General features: G+C 39.8%; 1 protein-coding gene and 1 long non-coding RNA gene across 3 annotated transcripts in view; one reads left to right on the forward strand and one right to left on the reverse strand.

Annotated features, from left to right (window-relative positions):
• The window catches only part of LOC102462652 (chondroitin sulfate proteoglycan 4-like), a 69,271-nt gene that overhangs the window by 16,466 nt on the left and 26,478 nt on the right, over window positions 1-26,327 (forward strand). The window contains exons 3-6 of the mRNA XM_075932467.2: window positions 1,652-5,212; window positions 6,906-7,376; window positions 9,745-9,921; window positions 17,822-18,020. Of these exons, the coding sequence (XP_075788582.2) occupies window positions 1,652-5,212; window positions 6,906-7,376; window positions 9,745-9,921; window positions 17,822-18,020 (4,408 nt within the window). The remainder of the gene's footprint in view (window positions 1-1,651; window positions 5,213-6,905; window positions 7,377-9,744; window positions 9,922-17,821; window positions 18,021-26,327) is intronic.
• LOC142829953 (uncharacterized) overlaps window positions 12,911-26,327 on the reverse strand; it is a 51,124-nt gene continuing 37,707 nt past the window's right edge. Inside the window, exons 2-4 of one of the 2 annotated variants that reach the window (XR_012904914.2) lie at window positions 24,540-24,615; window positions 20,039-22,420; window positions 12,911-12,992 (exon numbers count right to left, since the gene is read on the reverse strand). This is a non-coding gene — a long non-coding RNA (uncharacterized LOC142829953). Of the gene's footprint in view, window positions 12,993-19,533; window positions 22,421-24,539; window positions 24,616-26,327 lie in introns of those variants that run through there. The other variant, XR_012904912.2, reaches the window with a different exon arrangement.

Genomic DNA, 26,327 nt, shown 5'->3' on the forward strand with positions numbered 1-26,327 from the left:
TTCTGCATAGTAAAGTTTCAAAGCTGTATGAAATCAGTGTTCAGCTGTAAACTTGAAAGAGTGACCATAATTAACATTGTGTTCAGAGTTTTACAAATAGCTTCCATTCCCGAGATGTTTGCAACTCAGAAGCTCTACTGCGCCCAGATAATCCTGGCAAGTGAGCCATATCCCATGCTGCAGAGGAAGGCAAACACCTCACCGGGTCTGACCGGGAGGGAGGGGGGTAAATTCCTTCCCAGCCCTCAATATGGTCATCAGTTAGACCTTACTCATGTAAGTAAGAATCAGCAAGCAAAATATCTGAGACACAATGCTCAGTGTCACCTTGGAGCCCTGGCCCTTCCTATCCAGTGTCCTGTTTCCAGCTATAGTTACTCTTGATGCTTCAGGGGAAGGAGACAATCCCTTCCTCTCTCCCAGAATATACTGAGGAGAAAATTCCCTTCCTGGCAGTGTTCCCTCTAAGCTGTGGAGCAGCAGAGCTTCACAGGTGATTAATCAGTCCTGCCCAGTCAGATTCTCAGGGCTCTGTGCATGGAGCCTACGGAATGGATGGGTCTGATTAATCACTTTTGAAGTTGTGCTGCCACGCAGCTTAGAGGGAACGCTGTTCGTGGCCCCCCTACAAGTGACTAGCTGAAAAGAATGAGATTTTTAGGAATATAAGACATAAAGGGACCCCCCCCAGGACTGTCAAATGCATCCCTCACACCACCTCAGGCAAATCTTGTCATACAATGTCACTTAAAAGTGTAACAAGAGTGATCTTAAAACTGATTGAATTATTTGCCCCCACTACTTCCAGAATCTCACTCCTCTGATGGTTAGAAACCATCATCTTAAGTTTCAGTCTGCGTTTATTCACAGCCAGTTTACACCCATTTGTTCTTGTGTCTTGCCAATACTGTTCTTTAGATTAACTAGCTCTTCTCTATCCTTGGAGAAATTTATAGAGAGCAATGAAATCCCCTCTCCGTCTTTTTTGCTAGGCCAAGTGAAGCAGGCTCATTTAATCTCTTGTTATAAGATAGACTCTCATTTCTCTGATCATTCTAGTAGTCTTTCTCTGCACCTTTTTACATTTGAGTTATCTTTCTTTAACACAATTGTACACAATATTCAGAGTGGAGTCTTTCCAGTGCCTTCTCTCCTGCAAATACCTCACCTAACACGTCCTAGGACTGCATTTGTCTTTTCCATAGCTGCATCGCGTTAGTAGCTCTTAATCATCCTGTGATCGACTTATACACTTGGATTTCTCTCCTCTTTCACTTTCATCTGTTGGGCCCCTTCATCCCAGTTTATAGCAGAAATGTATGCATCACCTTGCGTTTTGTGTTCACCTTGGGCTTTTGTAGAACTGGAAATAGTTCTTTCCTGCTTTTTCATCTGACCTCGACTCAAATTGTGTTGGCAGGTAACCTTCCCAATATGTATAGATGGTTTGGTTTTGAGGTTGTGGTGTTGGCACACCCATAACAATAATAAATACATTTGTGCTCGTAGTTTGAAAATTCAGTGATTGAAACTTAAGTTGAGCTACTGTCAAAACATTAAGTATTACTTTTTTCTTTGAGACAGACACAATTCATTTAATTGTCATCCATCCACTCACTGATTTTCATCATTAAAATTTTTTCTCTTACAGTTGAGAATTAACTTGGGAGCAGGGGAACGAGTGCTGCATTCTCAGCGAAGCTCTCGACTAAATGATTTAGCCTGGCACCTGGTTGAATTACATCATGAAAATGATAATGTCACCTTGGTAATTGATAAGCATTATAGAACGAGTACAAAAATGCCTGGGATTCTATATCAGTTAAACATTGAACATGGACTCTACGTTGGTGGGAGTGGTAATCTTGATGTTCCTTACCTCGATAGAGCACTAGCCAATTTCCGAGGATGTATTGATAATCTGGTATTTAATCAGCATGAGATCCTAACATCCCTGAGACCTTATCCTGGGTTCAGAAATGTTCACGAAGTGTCACTCGGATGCAGCGATGAATTCTTTGCAGGGGAAGATGAACCTATCAGTTTCTTTAGTTCCAAATCTTATGTTTCTTTCCCTCTGTGGAATGTCCAGGGAGAAGGACGTTTGGAGTGTGCAATACAGACCTCAGCACAGAGAAGCTTGCTGCTTTATAATTCTGGACGAGCAGGAGATTTCATTGCAATGGAAATTGAGGATGGACTAATTAAGGCCCATATTGGAAGGAGTAAAAGCAGAATGCACCTTTCCTCTCTAAAGACAGTCAGTGATAACAAGTGGCACTCCATTGAGTTAAAGTTTACTGCACAATATTTGCAGCTGATGATAGATGGGGAAACTGTGAAAACATCATTTTCTTCCCATAGCAAGATGCCCCTTCTTAAAGGGCCACTCTTTGTAGGTGGTGTGGATGACAGCACACGGGTAGAAGTGATAAAGTTAGAGCTAACTTCAGTTTCTGGAAAATATGCCAGAGGAGGATCCTTCAAAGGTTGCGTAAGAGGCCTGAAAGCCAATTCGGAAAAGAGATCATTAAAGAACGTACTGGTTACAAAGGATGTTTCAGCTGGATGTAAAACAGATAATTATTTTAATACAAATTCTTCTGTAGTAACAACAGTAAAGACTCTCGTAACAGCAGCTCCCATTTTTGTCTATTTTCCTGAAATCTCTGAACCCCAAGACAAAGAAGATAGTGGTCATTTCTTGGTTCTAAATAACTTGATTGTTCCAGAGGGTGGACAAGCTTTACTTGAATCTAAACATATTAAAGTCAATTTAGAGTTTAAAAAATTAGGGGTTCGTCAATCACAGATTCTTTTTAAAATAAAGGAGCAGCCCTCTCACGGTGAATTGAGGTTAGGTGTTGAGCAAGAAGAGGGCACATTTACCATGTTAGATTTGTGGCAAGGAAGAGTCCTGTATGTCCATGATGGATCTGAAGACACTTATGATTATTTTACTTTTTCCATTTCTGTGAGTAGTAAAAAGGACATGCCTCCACATCTACAAGGAAACGAGCGCCATGTGTTTAGGATTATTGTGTCTCCAATAAATGATGCTCCTGAACTTATGCTCCCTAAGGGAAACTTATTCCTTTTGATAGAGAACTCAAAGAAACACTTGACTGCTGACCTAATAAAGGTTTCAGATCAAGACACTGACTCTGCAGATCTCAGCCTTTCAGTACTTGGAAATCTGAATACAGATGCAGGATTTTTAGAAAATTCCAGGAATCCCGGGAGAGCCATTACTACTTTTTCTAATGAGGACTTAAAAAAAGGCAACATTTTCTTTGTTCACACTGGGGTCAAGAACTCAAGGATTGTGCTGCGGGCAAGTGATGGAGAGAAAGTGAGCAACACAGTTGTGTTGCGTGTCATGGCTGTTCCATTGGATTATAAAGTGGCAAACAACACAGGAATAAAAGTGCTACAAAGCAATGCAGCTTTGATCACACTCAGCCACTTAGCAGTTGAAACAAATGCCATCCAGCAAGAGATGGAGATACGATATGAGATCACAGAATCACCCCAATTTGGTGAAATTCAAAGGCGGCTGTCTAGCGGAGAGTGGAAGCAAGTAAATACTTTCTCTCAGCGCTCTATTGAGCGCAGCCGTTTGAGATACTATAGTATTTTCAAGGAAATGCAGCTGGGAAATGTTACAGAACACTTTAAATTTAAGGTTAGCGTTGGAAACAAAATCAGTGATGAACTTATGTTTCCAATCACAGTGAAATGGTTGAGGTATAATTTATTGAATCATGCTCCTCTAGAAATTGAAAAAACAAAAAAGAAATGCCTGAATTCAGACAATCTTTTCGCTGCAATGGTGGATATAGAAATACCTGAAAGCGAACTTAATTATAAGCTGTTGTCCTTGCCCAAGAAAGGACAAATGCTCCTTAACAATCAGACTTTGAAAAAAAATTCAACTTTTAGCCAAACAAACATTACAGATCATCAAGTGGAATATGAATTAATCAACAGACCCCATGAGAACACTCAGGATTCCTTTAGATTCCTTATTTTTACAAAGTATTTGGAGTCAAATGTCTATGATTTCAAAATCAATATTAAAGCAGATCTTAGGAGCATTATTTTGACAAATAACGGCTTGACCATAACTGAAGGTGAAGGAGTATTAATAACAAAAAGCAGATTGTTTTCACAAACCCTGGATAATAAGGCCTTTCAATATAAAGTTACAAAGAGTCCTCAACATGGGAAATTAAAACTCATTAATTTTTCAGATTCACCAGAGAGTAATGATAATGTCACTATGTTCAGTAATCAAGATATAATGGGTGAGCGCCTTATGTATGTCCATGATGACACTGAGACCACATACGATGAATTTCTAGTCATGGTCTCCACCAAAGAATCAGGAGAATCGGTGAGCTCTGCTTCAGGACCAGAGCCTTTATCAGCAGAGATTAGATTTAATATTTCTGTTGAGCTGAAGAATGATGAAAAACCAGTGCGCGTGGTTGAGAAAGTATTTAATGTTGTTAAGAATGGGCATCGCTTATTGACCTTAGAAGACCTATGCTACCATGATCCTGATTCTGATTTTGATGATGGACAGTTGCTGTATACTAGACGTGGTATTCCTAATGGGGACTTGACTCTAGTGAATGATACCACTCATAGACTCTATCAATTCAAACAAGATGACCTGGAGCAAAAGCGAGTTCTGTTTACACATAGTGGTGCAGATTATGGGCGCTTTGTGTTATTTGTAACTGATGGCAAACACTACACCTCTTCACTTCTAGAAGTGAGTGCTTCAGATCCCTATGTTAGACTAGCAAACAATACCGGTTTGTTGGTACAAAAAGGAAAAGAGAGAACTATTACAACAACTAACCTTAGTGCCATCACAAACCAAGACATTAGAAGGGAGCATGAGATTACTTATGAGATCTCCTTATCTCCAAAATATGGAAAAATCTATGTAAATAATCTAGCAACAGATTCCTTTACCCAACTTGATCTAAAAAGAGGACATGTGATTTATAGGCATGATGACAGTAACAACCTTGTTGACACATTTAACTTCACAGTTTATGCTAAGGATATCCACCAGGATGCTGCAGTGTATGTTCGTATGTACTTGGAAAGCCATCAGCGTCCTCCAAAGATTGTACACAATTATAACCTTTTAGTTGAAGAAGGAAAACCAGTTAAAATCAGTAAGGGGAAATTGCAGGTAAGTTTAAAATTTAGCATTGATCTTGTAATGGAAATCAATTGTAATTGTATTTTCGTTTTTATTCTTGTTTTCCTTGCTTAGCAAGCCTCTTTAATTTCTAATCTTTAACCTAACTAACTTCAGTTATTTCTAGATATTAATTTTGAAGAGTAACTCCAATTCTTGTTTAAAAGCTTCAGAGGGGAAGCCGAGTTAGTCTGTAACAGTAAAAACTTAAAACAACAAGTAGTCTAGTAGCACTTTAAAGACTAACAAAACATGTAGATGGTATCATGAGCTTTTTGTGGGCACAAGCCATCTGAAGAAGTGGGTTGTGCCCATGAAAGCTCATGATATCATCTACATATTTTGTTAGTCTAGTAGCACTTTAAAGACTATTTGTTGTTTACGCTTTTCGAATTATAGTGTCTACATTTGAGAATCTGCTGGCACTTCTGTTAGCTCAGCATTCAATGATTCCCTAAACACTGGTATTGAGAAAATTAAGATGCAGGAACACTGCTTCTCAACACTACAAGAAAACCAATATTTATTTAAATATTTTTACCCTGCCTTTCTATTTAAAATATTCAAGGCAGCTTAAATACATTTTAAATACATTTATCAATGTACAGTAAAACCTGTGCTATCTGGAACTTAAGCATCTGGAAAACTGTAGAAACAGGCAAATTTCTAACACCGGGAAAAGCAAAAAAAAAAAAAAAAAAAAAAAGGAAACTGGCCCTTTAAATGCTGGGCCATTCCTCAGAGGAGTGTCCAGCATGTACCTGGGGGAGGGGCAAATGGCAGCTGGAAGCAAGCAGCAAGCATCTTGGCCCCCTCCACAGCTCCTGGCATCCCCAGCAGGCTAACGCTCGCCCTCCCCCCCCCCCCCCGCCCTGCCATCTCCACCTCCTGTCCCTGGCTTCCATCCCCTGCCCCCAACAGGCCGCATTCCTCCCTCCTCCCCGCGGCTCGGGGCCCCCCTAACAGGCCACATCCTAGCCCCCGTATGGCTCCTGTGCCTCCCCTCCCTCCGTAGTCCTCGCACGGCTTCACCCCCCCCCCACTCAGATAACCAGAATTTTTAGGTTACTGGCATGCCCTAATCCCCAGGCGTGCTGGATAACACAGGTTTTACTGTATTTGCATTTCACACACCATGGTAGCTGAACCAGTAAAAAATTTCAAGCAAAATATTTGCTTGAATATAATGGATCTGATTGGAGCTATGACAAGTTACACCAGCTGAGAATCTGGCTTCAAATTTTAAAAGCATCAGTTTAGAAGCATTGCTTTTTCTTTGCACCTATTTGGATCATTTTAATCATTAAAATAATTATCACAAAAAGGCTCATATTGCACATTATTGTTCTAATTGTAAAATCCTCATTCCAGGCAGCATTCCACAGTTCTTAGATACTTAACATATGATGTTTTTTGTTTTGATTTGTATTTTCAGTTGAGAAATCTTATGGGGCATGTTTTGGATTGTGAAATACTTTCTCATTCGGTATTACTTAACATGATCCTTCTTAACCTAATATTGGAAATGCTTTGTGCTAGGCAGACAGAGAATGACAGCCAAATGGGTGGATAAATAATCCATGATTTACTGTCCCATGAGTAAAAGTGAGGAATTCAGAATAGAATTAAATAAATTGTCTTTTTAAAAATTTTAATGACTTTTGTGTGTGTATATAAATTCAAGGTTGTGCATGAGAACAGTTCTCCAGCTGAGATAGTGTTCACATTAAGGGTCCCTCCAGTGCATGGATACATTCGGAAGTTTGCATCAGCAGAAGGTTATCTTGGTGCAGAACAAAAGCCAGTTTTGACCTTTACCCAGCAAGATATTGATGATGGCAACCTTCAGTATGTGCAGACAGTTTCTGAACAGCTACAAGACCATTTTTTGTTGGATGTGACCAATGGAGTCCGAGTGGTCAGTGGAATAGAAATCTCTGTAGACATCATCCCTAAGCTGATTCCATTAGAAGTGCAAAACTTTACAGTAATAGAAGGTGGTTCTAAGGCTCTAGTGGAAGACTATCTAAAAATTCCTAATCAGCATTTCACAGGACTCAATTGTGAATTTATTTTAGTTGAGCCACCAAAGAATGGTCATGTTGGAAACTCTCGCTTTCCTGGAGTAAAGTTAACCAGATTTACCAGAAAACAGGTAATGTAATTATGGTAAGCTTGATTTAAATGTCAGTCCTTTTTTGTTTAAGGGTTTTTCTTCATGATGATTATTGAATTGCATTTATACCTGTGTGTTAAGCACAATACAAACTCATCAAAAGACAATCCTTTACCCAAACTTACTATCTAAGATGATGAAAAAGAGAAGAAAGGAGAATGAGGGAAAACAATGATAGGCACACATATGTTTATATGCCTGCAGCTATGTGATTTAGAGTCAGTTAATTTTTAAAAAATGAACACAACACAAATAATATGTCACAATTCCCTAATAGATCTCATTTAGCTATTACTAATTAGCAGTTTTTGGCAATATTCATGATAACAGTGGCAGAGGGGAAGACATTGTTTTTCAGTCTAGTTAAAAGTGATTGCCAAATTAGTGGCAAGTAAAAACCCTTAAATATGCTTAGTGGAGAAATGGAAAAATATTTGGCGTTACTGGTAGAGCAGAGAAAATGGAGAATCCATTATAAGATAGAAGTGCAAATAAGTTTTGTGCAGCCTTGGAAGACTATGGAAAAGGGGAGAGAGCCAGTCTCAAAATCATCTAATTATAAGTCCAGAACAGAACATTATGATGTTTTAATCTGGTCTCCTGCATAACAATAGACACATTATTTCACCAACTAATTCCTACATCATGCCCATACTTGTGGTTGAGCTAGAGCATGTTTTTTAAAAAGACATCCAATCTCTATTTAAAGACTTCAAGTGTTGGAGAGTCTATCCCGTTCCTTGGCCTGGGACAGGAGCAGCAATTAGGGCAAAATGCTTTGTGATTCATTAGCTTCAAATAATAATGTTTCAATACTGCAAAATAATTAAAATAACTAAATAAATAATACTGATAGTTTGCAAACTATCTTCCATTTTCAAACATCTGTACCAGGGTTATGGGTGTTAAATCCATATAAAAACATATATATTCCTTAGTATGCTTATTTGAAACTGATGTTCCACATTATGTGTTACTCTAATATGTCAGATTCCAGTGTGACAACTTCTGCCTGTACATGAATGTGCATGATTTTATATTACTTTTCAGACTCCAGAGTATGGGAAATTGTCTTAAATGGTCTGGGATGTAATAAGTCAACCATTCAGAATGAGTAGAGTCCTGAAAAGTATCACATGCTGTCAGTGTTGCGAAGGTTCATTTTTTACAGCTGATAACTTTTGATAACTTTCTATTTTGAAGGTTTCAATATTTAACTTGCTCCAGACTGCATAAACTGAACTGTTACCCTTTTAAAAATGTTAGGGTGCATCTACACAGCACCCTACATTTGAAATAAGATACACAATTTGTGCTACGCAAATTACGTATCTTCTTTCGATTCTATTTCAGAATAGTTTATTTTGAAATTTTGCGCATCTGCACAAATGCCAAAATTCGAAATAACACACTGTTCTGAGACATCGCTTAACCCTCATGGAACAAGGGTTACAGGGATGCCAAAATAGCGCACCCATTATTTTGAAAAATATTTCAAAATAACAGGCAGCTTGTTAAGACTCAGAGTAGCTTTTTTAGGATACCTCTGGTATCCCAAAATAGCTGTGTAGTGTAGACATACTCTTAGTGAATATGGCTATTTAACCTTTACAGCCCCAAATCCAACATTTAACTTTCTGATAGTGATGCCTTAAGTCATTTTGCTTCTATAAAAATCTATAAAAAGGAATAGAAATGTAGCCGTGTTAGTCTGGGGTAGCTGAAGCAAAATGCAGGACTAGGTATACATGGTTGTGACTCTTTTCTTCCACTATTTGATCTGAGGAAGTGGGTCTGGCCCACGAAAGCTCATCATCTAATAAACCATCTAGTTAGTCTTTAAAGTGATACCTAGTCCTGCATTTTGCTATAAAAAGGAAGCACTTAAGAAGATTCACTTTTGAAAGTTAACTGTGCTTTAGCTACTTTTACAAGTTCTTTGGGATGTATTGATTTGTCTCTGACCTTCTGATATAGTGAGGCATGTATGCAATTATATCTCAGGTTATATCGGAATAACCAGTGTCCATATGGGGGAGGTCTAGGTTGGATATTAGTAAAAACTATTTCACTAGGAGAGTGGTGAAGTACTGGAATGGGTTACCTAGGAAGGTGGTGGCTTGACAAAGCCCTGGCTGGGATGATTTAATTGGGATTGGTCCTGCTTTGGGCAGGGGGCTGGACTTGATGACCTCCTGAGGTCTCTTCCAGCCCTAGGATTCTGTGATATGCAATCTGTTATGCAAAGTGTGTATCAGAGAGAGAAGAATGGGATCATGAAGGTTAAGAGAATTTCAAAACAGCTTTTATTTTAATTTCTTTAATTTTCAGTCCATTTACTTTTCAGGTAGAGCAAGAATTAATCTACTATATTCATGATGATAGTGAGAGGCTGACTGACAATTTTACTGTCATAGCAAATAACACAGAACTGTGGAAACAAAGTTTGCCTCAAACTATATTTGTGACTGTTATGTTGGTAAATGATGAAGCTCCTGTTATAAGTACAAACAAAATACTTAGGGTAAGTAATGCATGCTTTCATCTTTATGATTTTAAAATCTTCATTTTAATCTGATATTATTTTATAGGACTTCATTAAAGCAGTGAATAGAGGTAGATATGCGTAAACCTAGAATTATATGTTATGTACAAGAAGCTAGTTGCAGTGCTTAAGATACCATGCTGATTGGTTCTGTACATAAATTGGACAGTGCTAAGTTTTCATTATACAGTCCTGGGGATGCAAAGCAGACCTTAAGCTCACCTAAGACGCTGGCTGCTGATTTCTTTAGTCTACCAGGAATCCTTGAGTAGAGCAGGGCCTTTTAGCCACATCTGTGCCACCGCCTCCAATGTGGGAGATGGTCATGTGGTAGTGAACAGTGTTTGGCTCAAGCACTCCTGTGTTTTAACATTTCCTGACAGCAGTAATGGCAACTTGGATGCAATCATTAGCCTGCATAAGTCAGAGCAGTCCTAAGGCATTTGCCTTTGGCAGGCTTCAGGATGGAAGGCCCATAAAGGTTGCTTCCGATGATTTTTGCACCATCGTTTGTATTGTCTGTCTGGCTTCGTTGTGCTATTCCTAAGGATCAGGCCCACTGAGATTAATTCTGCTCTTTTTCATATCTCTGTAGCTCCCACCAAAGTCAGTGGAAATAACAAAGCTGTAAGAGAACAGAATGTCACCCACTTACTATGCTTTATGAAATTGATTAAGTAGCTGACATTTCTGATAGGAGATATGAAAGCTTCCCAAAAAAAAACTTTAATTTTTTTAAAAGTTCCTTAATAAAAAAAATAATATTGTCTATTATATAGTGAGTGTCCATTAAGGATGTTAACCAATGAGTAATTTACTAGTCAAGTAGTCAATGGAATTTCCACGACAGCTCAACTAGTCGATATGTACTTCCGCATTCCTCCTTTGAAATATACAAGAGCCCCTGCTAGTCTCTCATGCATTTCAAAGTGGAAGCACCCACATGGAGCCCGGAGTCAGCAGGACTTCCCGCTGGCCCCAGGGTGCATGGGGGGGTGGAGTGGGGGTGACGGGGCAGCTTTGAAATGTACAAGAGTCTCCAGAGGGGGCTCTTGTACATTTCATAGCTGCATTTCTGCAGAACCCAGGGAGTCACCAGCTGATCCCAGGCTCTGCTTGACATTTCAAAGTGGCAGTGCCATACGGAGCCCTGGATCAGCTGGGGACTCCCCAGCTGACTCCGGGTTCCGCAGAAATGCCGCAGGGAGTCCAGGGTCAGCTAGGGAGTCCCCAGCACATGGCGCTGCCGCAGCATTTCAAAGGGGCAGTGTAACCCACACACCTAGTGTGGTTACTGAGTACTGCAAGTGGCACCTAGACCACTGCAACAGTTAAGATCAAGAGACCTCTACAGCACGGGCTCGAAGCCAGCTGGCTTTTAGCTCAGAGGGTAGAGGCTCCTATAGTCAGGTCCCAGGTTCAAATCCGCCTTGGTGGTGGTTACAGCAGCACCACATGGAGTCTGGGGTCAGCTGTGCAGTGCTGCCTCTTTGATACACTTTGCAGTACCTTCTCTTCCCTCCCCCCCCCGTCTGTATCCGATAGAGGGAGGGAATTGACTAGTCAACTCGGCTATCCGATAAGCATTTGCTTATTGGATAGTCGACTAGTCCTTAACATCGTTAGTGTCCACAATAGAACCACTTTTCATAGTATCAGTAGTGAGACTGGAGCTACTGCTGCTGCTACTGTAGGCTTTCTGGTGGTGTGGCTGTTAATCATGAATTAAATATAATATTCTGAAACACCCAAAGGTGATTACTTTGTATATTTCTTAGAGAATTTGTGGATTTTAAGATTGTAGTTCTGGTCTGTTTTTTTTCTACTAATAACCATAGATAGCATGTAACCAGCCATTCAAGACTAAAGGATGTTTTTTTTTCTCATACCTATGTCACATTGGACTGGATTCATTCAGCTCAGTGGTACAATTCCAGATTTACATAAGTATGAAAGGATTATTATCTATGTTAGAGTGGTGCCTGCAGGCAAGGGCCCCTTCTTGGAAACATTGTAATAACATAGGAGACAGTTCTGCCCCAAAGAGTAGATGACTGGTGACTAAAACAAAGATTCAGGGAGTGAGGCACAGATAATGAAATGATATGGATCATCTTGAAAAATGGTGGTCACAGCATATCACCAGATATGTCTAATAGTAAACAAGCTGCAGACTTAATTTAGGCATGACATCAGAGAAGAGTTTTTTAAAGGAGAGTTTTTGAAGAAGGATAATGTTCCACATTTACGTAGTGCATTAGCCCTAGTATAGCACAGTGCAATTTACAAATTACAACATTTAAAACATATTTGCATTTAATCTCGAGTATGAATGGAATTTGAGTTTGTGTAGACAGATTGAATACTGTAGTGATTACCACATTATAGTACCATCCACAGACCTTTCATAGATGAAAAAAGGAGAGAGAATATATTTTATACTAATCAGTTTTGCAGTGTTGGAGTTTACAGTGTTGGTATTTTCCCTTTGCAGGCATCCATGCACACTGCAGTGCACCATAGATATTAGGCTTCTCTAGACCATGCTGAGCCCTGTTGATTTGGCATTTTTCTCAAAGAAGGAGTCAAATAGTACACAGTAAACTCCCACAGGGAAGGATAGTTATCCATTGGTGGTGCTCTTCAGGCATCTATCCACACAGCAGGAATTAACTATAATCTAATATTACACTAAGGGGGAGAGATGCCCAGCAAGAGTACTTCCTAATTTCTCTTTCCTTGTGTATTATTGCTTAGAAGAAATACCCTTTGTTAGAACCAAAACTCAGAAGTACAGCACTTTGGTTTTTTTTAAAATGATTGTTATGACAAGGCTTTGTAGAGCATATGAAGTTAGTTGGCAGACCCAAAATTTATTGTAATTTTGAAACATACATAAATAACACAACTTTTCAGTCTAATCTTGAAGTATATCAGTCACCCAGAACATAAAAAGTTCTCTACTCACTTGGGCAGCCTGTATTCATGGCTGTGGTTTTGCTTGTCATTCTTGACCCCTTACTGTGCTTCCATGCTCTGTTCTTGTGCACCTGCACAAGAAATACAGAATTACTACATTGCTGATTTATGTGCACACTATACAAAACTGAAGAATCTGATTTATTCCAACCAGACACTCCAAAATTGAATGCCTAAAATAGATGGGAGAAAATGGATTGTAAAGATTCTTCTTGAGTCTGCAGGCTGGCTGAGTACTGACTGTTATCATCAGCTGGGAGCTCCCAGGCAGAACTTACTTAGGGTGACACTTCCTAGCTTCCAGATTCCAGCAACTCTGTGCTTTCTCATCTGGGAATCCTATTAGGGATGTTAAAAAAAAAAGGGGGGGGGGGGGAAACCACTAACCATGTAACTGATTGAAATTCAGTCTGTGCCAACATGAGTGCCAGATGTGTGGGCTCCAGGCGGTTGCTGGACCTGCGAGCTAGTGGTATGCTGGACCTGCAGGCTGCCAGCAGTGGCTGGAACTTGAACCACTAAGGTTAATTGATAAGCTAATGCTTATCGGTTAACCATTTCTTAGGTTAAACTCTAAGATTCCTAAATCTTATATTGCTAGGTGTTGAATTTTAACCTGCTTGTAGTAATCTATGTATTTTTAAATACAATATCATTGGCTTAACTTATATCTTTTTAGAGAAAAGAAGTAAACATGCAATGTGTTGAATGAAAATTCCCTGAAAAGCACTTGATGAACTTTTTGCAAAACCTTGTCTGGAGGATAACCTTTCATGGAAGAAACTTTTGCATTTCAGACAATAAATTAGGTCATGTTTCCTGCTACAGAACTGGAAATATTAGTTTTGTGTAGGAGTGCTGGGGAGGCAAAAACCATATCTTTATAGCTAAAAAAGCTCTATTATTTCTTAAATTAGAACGAGGAAAATTCGTAAGCTGTGCAGAGGGTTAGCTAAACATTTGCACATATTATAATTTTACATACTATTTACCTCAGTAGGACTCTTCACAGTGCATGAAGCTAAGTACGTGAACAGGACAAAGTTCTTAAAAGAATTGCAAAGTCAGTAACAAAGCCGAACAAAAAAAGTTCTAAGTATCAGATGTCTTTATGGGCCTTCACTAGTAACAACTGGGTCCTATAGAAGTAAGTACAAGTTGAACATCTCTGGTCCAGGATTCTCTGGCCCAGCAACATTTGTGGTCTTGCAGAAGCACAGACGTTGCTGGACCAGAGAGCCCCAGTTGCAGAGGTTGCCACTGGTTGGGAATGGAGCTAGTCTGGCAGCTGGCAGCCCTCAGGGCCAGTGATCTGGGGACAGGGAGCCTAGTCAGTGGGTAGCAGCCAAAGCAGGGCCAGATGCAGGGAGCCCTGCTAGCCCAAGTGGGGCCAGCAGCCCAGAATGGAACCCTGCCAGTAGGCTGGGAGCAGCACACTGGCTGGGCCAGCGGCCAGAAGGGAAGACCTGAGAGAGCCCAAGGCCTGACCTCCCCTGATCCAGCAAACTCCCTTGTTTGAGACTGCTCAGGCCCTGAGGGTGATGGACTAGGGAGGTCCAACCTATTTTACACTTTTGGTGTTCTTCAAATGGATGCTGAAGTTAAATTTTTGGTCTTGTAATGGGACTTTGTGCCAAACACAGCAAACTGTCAAACTTACCTGCTCATATGTAAAGTGATCCCTTCGACTTCAGTCCCCATTTCTGAGGCCTCCTTAGCATTCTCTGTTTACACCATGGTATTTATGATTGGTATCAGAGTGGTGAACAGAGCAGGGTTTTTTCCATCAGGGTTTTGAGGGGGATATGACGACATTGTTTTGGTTTTGAAGGAATAAGGACTATTGGATTTTCCTCTCTTTTTTTTTTAACTTACGTACCATTCTGAAATATTTGCATGACTATAACACATTTGAAAACTTTTATTTTTATGAGAAACATTAGTCTTTAATTTCATTCTGTAACTTAAAACCATAAATATTCTATACAGTTTCTAAGGGAGTAAAAAAAAATAAAAAAGAGAAGAAACCCTGTCAGAGAACAGCTAACACGTGTGAGCTCTGATTCAGAAACGCTCATAAATATGGGCTGAGTTTGTCCTTATTCGTGACCGGTCTAGTACATGCTAAACGTTAAGCACATATTTGAAATCCATTTACCTAACCAGACGCTTTTTAATTTAAGCATGTTTTAAGCAGCTTTTTTTTAAAAAAAAATCGGGGGATTCCGGTTGGAGAAAATAAAAATCCTGATATTACTAGTCCCATTTATCTATGCATTTAAGTAAGATGTAGTAGTAGTAATTACTTGTGGGTTTACCTCTGTGTAACCACAAGGGGGCTATATTTGCATGCATGTAGAATTTTTCTTTTAAAAAAAATCTAACACTTTTATCCTTCTTGTTAGTTAATTCTGCTTAACAGGATATGAAAATGATTATGTATGTAGACTAAATAGTAAAAAGAGAATGAAAAAGAAGCACAACTAACCTAATGAATAATAGCTGATTGGTATAAGTAGAACACAGTGGATTAGGTCAAGGGAGTATTTTTCATTTCTCAGAAAGCAAGGTCATGAACCTTCCTGTGTACTGTGGTGGTGGAACGTGTCAGGCAATTGCGGAATTAGTGTAAAGTTGACATCTTGGAAGTTCTGCATGCAGTTTCCATTTTGTTTTAAAAGAAAACTTTGATTTCGACCCTGTGAGATGCAAATAAATGTGGGAAATAAGCCACTTGTCAAGTATTTGTAGTATTTCAAGTGTTTGGCGTCTGACATTCCATTTCAGCTCATGAATCTCCTTTCATTCCTCCTGTATCAGCACACAGAGAATCTTAATGGATAGTGTGCCCAGAAAAAGGCATTGTAAGTGTGCTAGGAAGGCACAGAATAAACAATATTTTATAGCTAATTAGCCCTGTTGTTTCTTAAATTAGAATGAGAAAAATTCATTAGCCCTGCAGAGATTTAACCTCGGCGTTACATATGGTTACACATTTGCATACTGCTTTGTAAATATTCTCTCTAGTGTTTTACCATTTATATGCAACATACTATATTTTTCTATATAGAGGAAGATGTAGCATAAAAGTATTATTGGCATATGAGGTTCGGGTGATTACAGATCATCAGACAAGTGACAATAAAACCCCTATCTGGTGATCATTATTAAAAAGTCAGCATTTACCATAAGTTGTGTGTCTTTAAAGATACAGCTTTGTTTTTAAATTAAAAAAAAAATTAAAAACCTCATGCTTTTAGGTTGAAAATGCTTAGCTGTTGGCATCAGGAAGAAATCTCCTATCTTTATTTTTAGAAGTGAAAGTGAAAAAGGGAAAAAACTGTTTTTTCCCCTCTTAAACTACTACTATAACCGTACCATCAAATAACTACCGATAATAAATTAAAGAACAGGAATTGGGCAGAGTTAAGAAAAGCTAATGGAATCAAATGCAGTATATTAATACATTAAAAATCAGAGAGATACATTATAATATCTGTTCTGCACCTTAAGTAGCATTGTTGATTATCAAAGATTTTATATTTTATAAATCAATTCTTCATCTGATGAGTTGGTGTGCATGTGTTGAACGAATGAATAGCTATGGACTTGATTTCAGTTTATAATAGATGTGTCCTGTGCCAGGCTCTAAGCAACTTAATCCATAATTAAAAACACAAAGAGATCAAAAGTAAGCCCAACAGTTGCTCTCTGCTTTCAGACCACAAAAGAACTGCTCAAAATTAAGTGAAGACCACACAACGCTCACTTCCTGGGGTATGGTGCTTATACTACTCTTGTCTGTCCCCAAACCTGGATAAACAGAGGGTTTTATCTCTGCCCTGAAGACACAGATGTCACTTGCACTAGAATTGGTAGAATTAAAATGGTGTGTTTTGTGCTGTTTTCACAAACTCTGGTTAGGGCTTAATGCAAAGCACTGAGCAACTGTCAGAAGTGTTGAGTGCTCTCATCTCCCAGTGCAGTCAATATTTCTGAGAGCTATTCAATCCTTTATAGAATCGAGCCCTTGGTGCATATTGTGAGCAGATGGGAGTTGAAAGAGAATATTTAGTTTTAAGAAAGTGTTGTCTTTTTATTAGTAGTTGTACTTAATCCATTGTCTTTCTTATGCCCAAATCTGTGACATCTCCATTGCCATTTACTGCAGTGGAATTTGAGGGCACTGAATGTTTTGCCCATAGTGAAGAACATGGCACCATCACTCCATGAAAATAAACTGCTGCATTTGTCAGAATATAGACATTGTCAGAAAAAGCACACATTTCCACTGTCCTCTGAAATACTGATTTATAGGACCCTAAATATTGGAGGATATCCCCTTTATATCCACAGGTATCTGCATTTGTGGTTGTGGAAGCGGATATTTGCAGCTCAGTTTTACAGAAATGGGTGCAGATGTGAACACAAATTTTGCATCTAGAACCCTGCAAATTTGTGGATATCTGCTTTATATCCACAGATATCCGCATCCACAGATATTGATGGGGATGTCCACGGCTCACAGGTACAGATACAAATTTTATATTTATTTAGGGCTCTACTGATTTATGCAGGATTTGATTGATGGTGTTAAATAGGACAAAGGTCTGGAGGGGTATTCCTCGTTCATCAAGTCCAGTTCTCTGCTGTCTCAGGAAACCACATTATATAATCCTGTTCATAAATTGGATTATATCATTTATCAAGCTCCATCTTAAAACTAGTTAGGTTGTTTGTTGGTATTGCTTGATGCCTTGAAATTTTAAATAATTTCAGAATGTTAAGTCAGTGATAAGAAACAATATTGGATTATCGAGTTACCTATTTGAGCAACATGAGGTACAGTGAATCAATCCAATCCATGTCATTTTTCTTCACCTGTGTTTTGTTTTTTAAGGTTTGGGTGGGCTCAGTAACGGAAATAACAGTTGATGACCTCTGTGCAGAAGATAAAGACTCCACAGCATCAGAACTAGTGTATTCTGTTACTCCACCTAGCAATGGCCGCTTGGCTCTTAAGTCTTCTCCAAACAAAAGCATCCTTAATTTTACCCAAGCTCATATAATGGAAGGACAGCTTGTATTTGTACACAACGGTAGGTAGTTCTAAAAATACCCCACTCTGTTAACAGAATATTCCCATAAGGGAGTATTCTGCTATGTAATCCTATGAAGAGATTCCTGTAACACGATGTAATTTTAGAAGCACTGATCAAGTGATGTATAATCTCAGAAGCAAAAGAGGGAAGGGTTCAGATCACTACTTAAGTGGGTAATCTCCAGCAAAGATGTAGGTGTTTCAGGAAGTAGTAGTATTGGTAATTCAGTAGATTCATTTTTTCATTTACTAGAAGATTTACCTGGCATTGCTCAGGTCAGCAATGTTCCCATATGAATTGGTGCTGGAGGGGTGAGCTTCAGTGTGCCCCCCACACCTGCCCTCCATAAAGGGTGCCTGGGGGGTGGGAGGCTCAGATGCGGATGGGGGTTTCAGTGTGCTGGCTGCCACCGGGAGAGAGGACTACTCCATCCCTCTCTCACCGCAGCAGCTTGGGTCCAGGTGAGAAGCACCTCTCCGTGGCTGCTGCAGTTCCAGTGGGCCAAGGAAGAGGTGAATGTCACCCCGCTGGGGGAGGTCCAGGTTTGTCTGTGCCCAGTGCTCCCCAGCCAGAGTGAGGATTGCAGAAAACTGCACTTACCCTGTGTTGGGGATCAAAGGGAAACAGCCAGCAATGTTCCTGTATGAATTGGGGGGGGGGGTTATCCCCCCCCCCCATCCCTGAAGGGCACCTGTGGAGTTAGGGGCTTGAAAGTAGGGCAATTCCAGCGGGGGATGTGCTCCCAGCCAGCCCCTTTTACCTGCCTGATGATTCTGTCTATTTTCTGTATGGTTTTATGAAACACAGTTCCATTCCAGAAATATCCCATTTTCCTGGCATAACCAAACCCTACCTTCCTTTCAGTTATAAGAGGAAGAGTATACTGAGTGCAGTAGTCCTAGATCTTCCTTTTAGGAGGAGTTCTTGACCAAATAGACATATGAGCAGACAGACACACTCTCAAATATATGGTTGCTTTAGTTAGTTAGTTATATTACCTTAACACCTAGCAGCAATGCAAAGAGAAGAGTGACATGGTCAAAGCAACAGGCTAGAAATATTTTAGAATTTTCTAGAATTTTAGCTGAGTGGAAGAATAGGGAATGGAAAGTATCTCTGGTACTTTTCCTTCTGTGCCAGTGCTAAACTGATGCCCATGTGTTATATTAGGAAATACTGTGATGCTGAAGAGGCCATTTTTAATGAGATTTAAAACTTAGTTTCTAACCACTGTTAAGAACATCAAGTGATTCTTTTGTAAAGGAAGAGTTCTTAACACTATTGTTTCAGCTAGATGATCGCATCTGTATTTATTTATCCTAATTTCCTTTGTAGTTTCAACTGGATATAATATTCTTTAGATGTAGAATATACCTTAATTCCTCTTCTAAACTTTTGTGTATTGTTGCTGTGTGCTATTTGTCAGTGGCTGCATTTTGTTACACCTTGGTTCGGTGATGTGGTGGAAGCCTCAAGGGTTAAAGCCGATTACCCAGTGAAAACTACTGGATGATGGTGTAAAACAAATTATTTTTATTAAGTTGAGTGATTCTTTTATCAAAACCAACAATTAGAGAATGGTCTTTTTAACTAACAATTGCCTAATGCTTTTACAGGGTAGAAAACTTGAACACGACTATACCTAACTGATTACAATTCTTAGATTACAATTTACTTATATTAAATCACTATCTCTAATTCGCTTAACAAAAATACAAAAACGAAGACAATATAATGATAATAAAAACTCCGTCTAAAGCCAGCCTCTCTATGGTTATTTTAGGGCAGCTGGTGGAGTTAGTCATAAATCTACTTTTACAACTTAACAACTCTTGGACTTCTATTTCTAACACTTACACTTAACCTAAATACAACACTACTACACAACACAAAATTATACGATTTACACAGTGTGGTTAACAGAACTTAGATACACTTTACAGAATTACACAGTGAAATTAACACAATTTAACTATTAATTAAACCAATAACTAATACATTTAAGCAATACTTACAAATCCAGCATCGATAATAACACAAAGACACACTAGAACTCGGAGCATGCTCGGGACTCGTGTACCCCTATATTTGACTCGAAGGGTGGGGAGGCAGCCTCAGGGTGATCAATCCTTTAGCCGGGCAAAAAAAAAGACACGTGCTCTCAATACACGGAACCTCCGTCGAACAAAGGGGTTGAGGGTCTTTTATACCATAACCTGATATCCGGTACCTTATTAGGGTTAGTTCCTTGGCCGGGCCTGATAGGCTGGTAATGAGGTAACGTGAAATACTGCCCTATAGGATTTTTCATGATGCGTGCCTGATGGCCCCGTGGACAGTGCTGGGTGTGGCCATGATCTGTGTGCATGGCAGTTGCGTCTTATCTCCCTATGCCTACCTCCCTGCTTTCAAGGACTGGTCAAGAGAGTCTTATTTATCTCTTGCAGCTTGTGTTCTATTTTTTCATGCTCACCTCCCTGTTCTATGATGCCTACAAGGCCAAATTCCGTTTTACAGAAAGCTGCATTGTGCTTCCTATGCTTCTCTGAGTATCTCACAGTCTGGGTTTTCTGTGAGGGGCCTTGTGTGGCAGGATGGGCGATACGCGAAGGCCATGGACAGAAAAAGCCTGCTTTCCAACACATTTCTGTGGTGTAGGTGAAATGATTTTCCTGTTTAGTTCTTATTTCAGTGTGTATAGTAAGAAAGGATATAAAACAAACCTTTGTTAAGCAACTGATGTCTAGTACTACCTGACTTAGGGTTTTTTTATTTTCATTGCTCCACTAAAGAAAAGTGATTCAATTGATTCTACTTTTATAGACTCAGAGAGGTAGCTATGTTAATCTGTAACTTTAAAAACAGCTAGCAGTCCTGTGGCACCTTAGCTAGAGACTTACAGGTATATTAAGTCATGAGCTTTCATGGGTAAAATCCACTTCGTCTGATGAGTTGGAGTGGAAATTATAGAATCTACCCAGGAAAAGCAGTTATCTGTCAGTTGTATTCAACTCATGTTGAATGTGTCCCATTCGTAGGATTTGATGTGGAAATGTGAATATCAAAGATGGGAGAAATTGCCATAGTAGTGCATTAATCAGTTAATATCTTATTCTAGCCCAAGTTGATAGTGTTGAACTTGTAAATGAACTCTAGTTCAGCTGTCTCCCTCTGTAATTAGGTGATTAAAATTCCTTTGTAGAAGATCAGCTACTTTTAAATCTGTTATTGAATGTCCAGGGAGATTTTAGAGGGTTTATTAAATATCCTTAACAACAGTGATTAAGACTATAGGATATAAGAAAGCAAAAAAGAATGGTACTGGGCTGTGATTTGGCTACATAAATTAGAAAAATGGTTGATATTTAGATTTTCAAAATAAAATTACACAAAGCAATAGAAAATAAAAGTTGTACACAGTTAAGTGAAGGAGATTTTGTTTAGATTTTTGACTGATTCCTTCAGAATAGGGCCTCACTTTTGTCAACTGGCTATCAACTCCAGTGTTGCTAAGACGATAGAGAAAAAACAATCCAAAACTGGATCACAAAAGTTTGGTCAATTACTTACAAGCCAGTTCACCAAGGTCTCCCTCTGAATAGATCTATAATAGTCAACCTTTTGTAACCTATTTCCCAGTGAATTATATTAGCCCCAGAATACAACTAAGCCTTCTAACTACCTAAAATAAACTCCTACATTTATGACAAATTCTAGACTGTGTGTAGTACAAGAAACTTGTTCACTTGGTCTCATTTTATGTCAGTATACACCTAGAATTTGAAAGGTAGTATTAAACTATTAAGTATGATAGACACATGCAATTCTACAATCTTAATTACTAATTGTAACTTACTCGGTTTTAAAGGTATTATACAAAATTTTTGAGTGGAACTGGATCCAAAACAAAGACACATGCTCTAACTCTGATAATCTTTAAAATACATACACTAATTAGTCAGTTTTAGGAAATGATCAATTGACAGATTTGGGTCATTATCTAAGAGAAATTATATTTGGTACTTATCTCCGGATCTTTGCTCAGCTATCCACTTTCAGCTCAGTTATTGTTCACAACAGGAGTTAACACTACAAATACTGCTGGAACAAAGGATGGACATGACTGTAGTCCTTTCCTGATATGCTGTCAGGCAGCCCAACTTGCTGGAAATTAGTAAAAAGGCTCATATCTGAGATACTTCTGGTCACCAAGAGGACTTCCAGGAAGCTGGCCCAGGACCTCTAGTTGTTTTTGGCTTTTGGGAAGCAAGGTATCGAAGGAGGCAGGCCATTTTATTCTCTGCAGTATGATCCAACTTGATTCCTCTGCTTGTAGATGGTTGCATTGACCGATTACAGAGTGATCCATACTTCTCCCAAAGATTTGAATTGTCCAACTAAAATGAGAATCATTCCCACAGTCAGAGACATTACATTAACTTTTGAGTTCTTGTAGATGGGAGTGGGTTTTTACAGTCTCTTTGTGTAATACATGTGATTGCACCAACTTGTGTAAGAAAAGTTAGGTCATAACTGTTGGGGCAGTCATCTTGAGACACACGCTGGATGTTTTGCTCCAGCAACTTACCTCTGCATATTGCTTTCCATTGGCCCCTTTTCTACCAATACAGGCAGTCCCCGGGTTACGTACAAGATAGGGACTGTAGGTTTGTTCTTAAGTTGAATCTGTATGTAAGTCGGAACTGGCGTCCAGATTCAACCGCTGCTGAAACTGACCGCCAGTTCTGACTTACTTACAGATTCAACTTAAGAACCCCAAGTCCCCAAGTCAGCTGCTGCTGAAACTGATCAGCGGCTGATTCCAGGAACCCCGCTCCTCGGCGCTACTGGACCAACCTAGCAGCACCCCAGCTGCTTTGCCCCAGGCGTCCTGATTTAGCCGCTGCTGAAACTGACCAGCAGCAGCTGAATCGGGACACCTGGGGCAGAGCAGCTGGGGTGCTGCCGGGTTGGTCCAGTAGTGTCCAGAGCGGCGCTGCGGGACCAACCGGCAGCGCCCCAGCTGCTCTGCCCCAGGGTCCACAACAAAAGCCTGGTCTGCTGGGGGGGAGGGCACACTAGCTGCGCCCCCCCCAGCAGACCAGGGACACGGGGAGCAAAGCGGCAGCGGCGGAGTGCCGCGCCTCTGAGGCTTTGCTCTGGCGCGGGACCCGCCGCCGCTGCGGCTTTGCTCCCGGTGTCCCTGGTCTGCCCCCAGCCCTTCTGAGGCTTTGCTCGCGGTGCCCCTGGTCTGCTGGAGATGGTCCCCAGCAGACCAGGGGCACCGGGAGCAGCTTTTCTCGCCCCGGAGGTCGAGGTGGTGGACCGCTGCCTGCGGGCTCCGGGGGGCGAGAAAGCCTCGTTCGTAAGTGCGGATCCGACATAAGTCGGATCCGCGTAAGTCGGGGACTGCTTGTATTACAGTTATGCTTGCTCAAATTGCAGTTTCTCCAATATTTGGCTACCTGCTGAAATGTCCAGTTTAAAATTAATGTAGTTTGTACAAAAATCTCTCCATATTCTTCTGTACTCTTTAAATATAACAGTCTATTATAGAATCCAAAGTCCATTTAAGAACTGTTGTTTGCTAGCTGATCAGAATAGTTTTATGCATCTTCCATTTCTGTTATTCTTTTAACAGCAGTGGTCAGGTCTTCTAACTTAGTCAGACCCTAAGGTCTATATTGCCAGCCAGTTAAGCCTACCTTTGTGGTAGATGGTCTCTTACACAGCAGTGTTCAAGTTATTCCAAGTCACAGTGGACCAGTCACTTATCTCAGATCAAATGCACCTTAGGTCTTACATCAAACACTACATTTGTAGCCAATTTGTGCAGTATTATTCAAACAGTTACATTTCTGATGATTGTATTCAGTAGTCAATATTCTTACAAATACTGTATTTGGGTTCAGTTCCTTTATTTATTGCCTCTTTCAGCACAGGTGTATTTCACTAACTTAATAGCATAAGCATGTTTGATTGCACATATTAGCATTGCTTCTTCTCTTTATCATTTATCCTATAGGAAATTAATGTGAATGCAACCTCTTTCTTTTTCTAACAGAGTTGCCCAGTAAATTCTAACAGTAAATTCTGCCACTAAAGTTTGTAATATTTTGCCAAGGCTGTATTGCCTATAGTTGACTTCCCTTTCGTACACATTTTACTTATAATAACAGATTCCACAAAGTTTCCCCCATTTTATTACTGTGTCTGGCATATCCATGTAAAATCAAAGTTTGTGTCAGACTGTCCTGAAGTGGCTCAAGTGTGAGTAGCAACTTCAGGGAAGAGTGTTAAAAAGCAGGGCACAAACCTCAAATTTAGTTAAGTTCTGTATTTAGACTTCACCAACCCAGTTATCAAGTATAAACTCCTCAAACACGATAACATAAAGTGCCCTTGGGTATTTGGCTCTATCTTGCCACCCAGTTAAACTTATCTTTGTGGTAGATGGTCTCTTACACCAAAAATCACAGCAATGTTCAAGTTACTCCCAGTGGACTAGTCACTTACCCCTACTCAAGTGCACTTTAGGTCTAGGGTTGCCAGGTGTCCGGTTTTCAACTGGACATTCCAGTATTTGAGCTTTCTGTTACGGGAAACAAATTGAGAAAATATAAATGTCCAGTATTTTCTAAATAAGATGTAATGTAGATTGTGATGTAATGTCAAGTGTGTCCTGTATTTTTGTTGAAACCATCTGGCAACCCTATTTAGGTCTTTCACCAAACACTACATTTGTAGTCAATCCTATAATAAACTCTCTCAAGATTCATTAATTAGAAAATGGAAATAAGAGTTATTTACAAGGTTACAGCAGGTAAACATGCACAAACACAAATGAGTTCCCGTTCAGTTTCAAATGGTAATAGAAGCTTCTGTAATAACTTAGGCCAAGTATTGTGGATCTTTTGCTTATACTTGGTAATCCTTGTCCCTCAGAGTCCAGGCAGCATAAAAGATACAGTCCTTTTTTCTGTTAAGGTTTTTTAAGTCCTGCCCCTTCTACTTAACATTGCCAGCTCAGCTATTGGGACAAATTCACTTGTATGTCTCCTTTTTCATTGGGTTGGAGGTGATATGTAGCAATCAGGGAAGTCTCTTATCCTCTTACGTTCCACAATAGTTCATATGGTATTGATAGGCATTCTTTGTAAGGTCAGAGGCAATGTATCGTGTATTTCACACTCAGTGATGCTTCGCTCCTGTCTGGTGATTTACAGTGACAGAGCACACACTTAAATAAATGTACATACAGCATGGTATACAAATATTATATGTGAGATTAATGCATGCAACAGCTGACAAGTATGTCAAAGTCTAAACACTAAAGTGACTAAACACATTATTATATCTCTAATATTTACTTATTTTAACAGTACCAACACACAGAAGAGCAAGACTAATTTCAGCTATGCATTTGCTGTCAGTTGTCAGGGGCCTAGGCATGAGCTGGCACCTAGACTGCCAGCATCAGTTAGATGTTAATTTAATATTTTTTGTTCATTCATAGGGAAAAAGGGGAAGTCTTTTTAGCTATACCAGCAGCACACTTTTGGGAAATGCTGCAACACCACAGTTTCCTCCAACTATTGAAGAAATTGAAGCTGTTAGATCTTGGGGTTTTATTCTTTCAGTACTCTGTTCTTTCTTTATTAGCTATCCTTCATGCCTGGGCAATTCTTAAATAGAAATAACTCATAATTTGGATCTTTGGGGGCCTTAGTTACTACAGTATGTTAAGTGCAGGGTGAAAGGTGATATATATAGTTCCTAATTTGTGTGCTGCTTAACCACAAACCCCATGTTAAAAGCAGATTTCCAGGAACACAGCTAAGCAAAGAACAGATCAATGATATTCTACCCCACGCTTTCCATAGATGACGTCAGGCTTTCCATGAGGCAATGGAGGACATCCACACACCACTGGGCTTGTGCCTGATCATGCATAAAGCCAGGGCCATTAACTAACATGTCCCATAGCCAACTTTACCCCTAAAAGTAGGGAGGGTTTTAACAAAATAGTCACCACCTTTCTTCTCATCCTCCTCTATTCCCTTATTACAGCAGCAGAAAGGAGAGGGTCCTGGGGAGGATACAGAGTAAGGAACTGTATCTTAGGCTATGTCTAGACTGCAAGCCTCTTTCAAAAGAGGCTCTTTCGAAAGATACTTTCGAAAGACCCTCTTTCGAAAGAGAGCGTCTAGACTGCACGTTGAACTTTCGAAAAAGCGGCTTGCTTTTTCGAAAGAAAGCATCCAGTGAGTCTGGATGCTCTCTTTCGAAGAAGCCCTATTTACA

This window comes from Pelodiscus sinensis, chromosome 6 (genome assembly GCF_052426305.1).
Source record: "Pelodiscus sinensis isolate ZL-2025 chromosome 6, ASM5242630v1, whole genome shotgun sequence".
Lineage (NCBI taxonomy): Eukaryota > Metazoa > Chordata > Testudines > Trionychidae > Pelodiscus > Pelodiscus sinensis.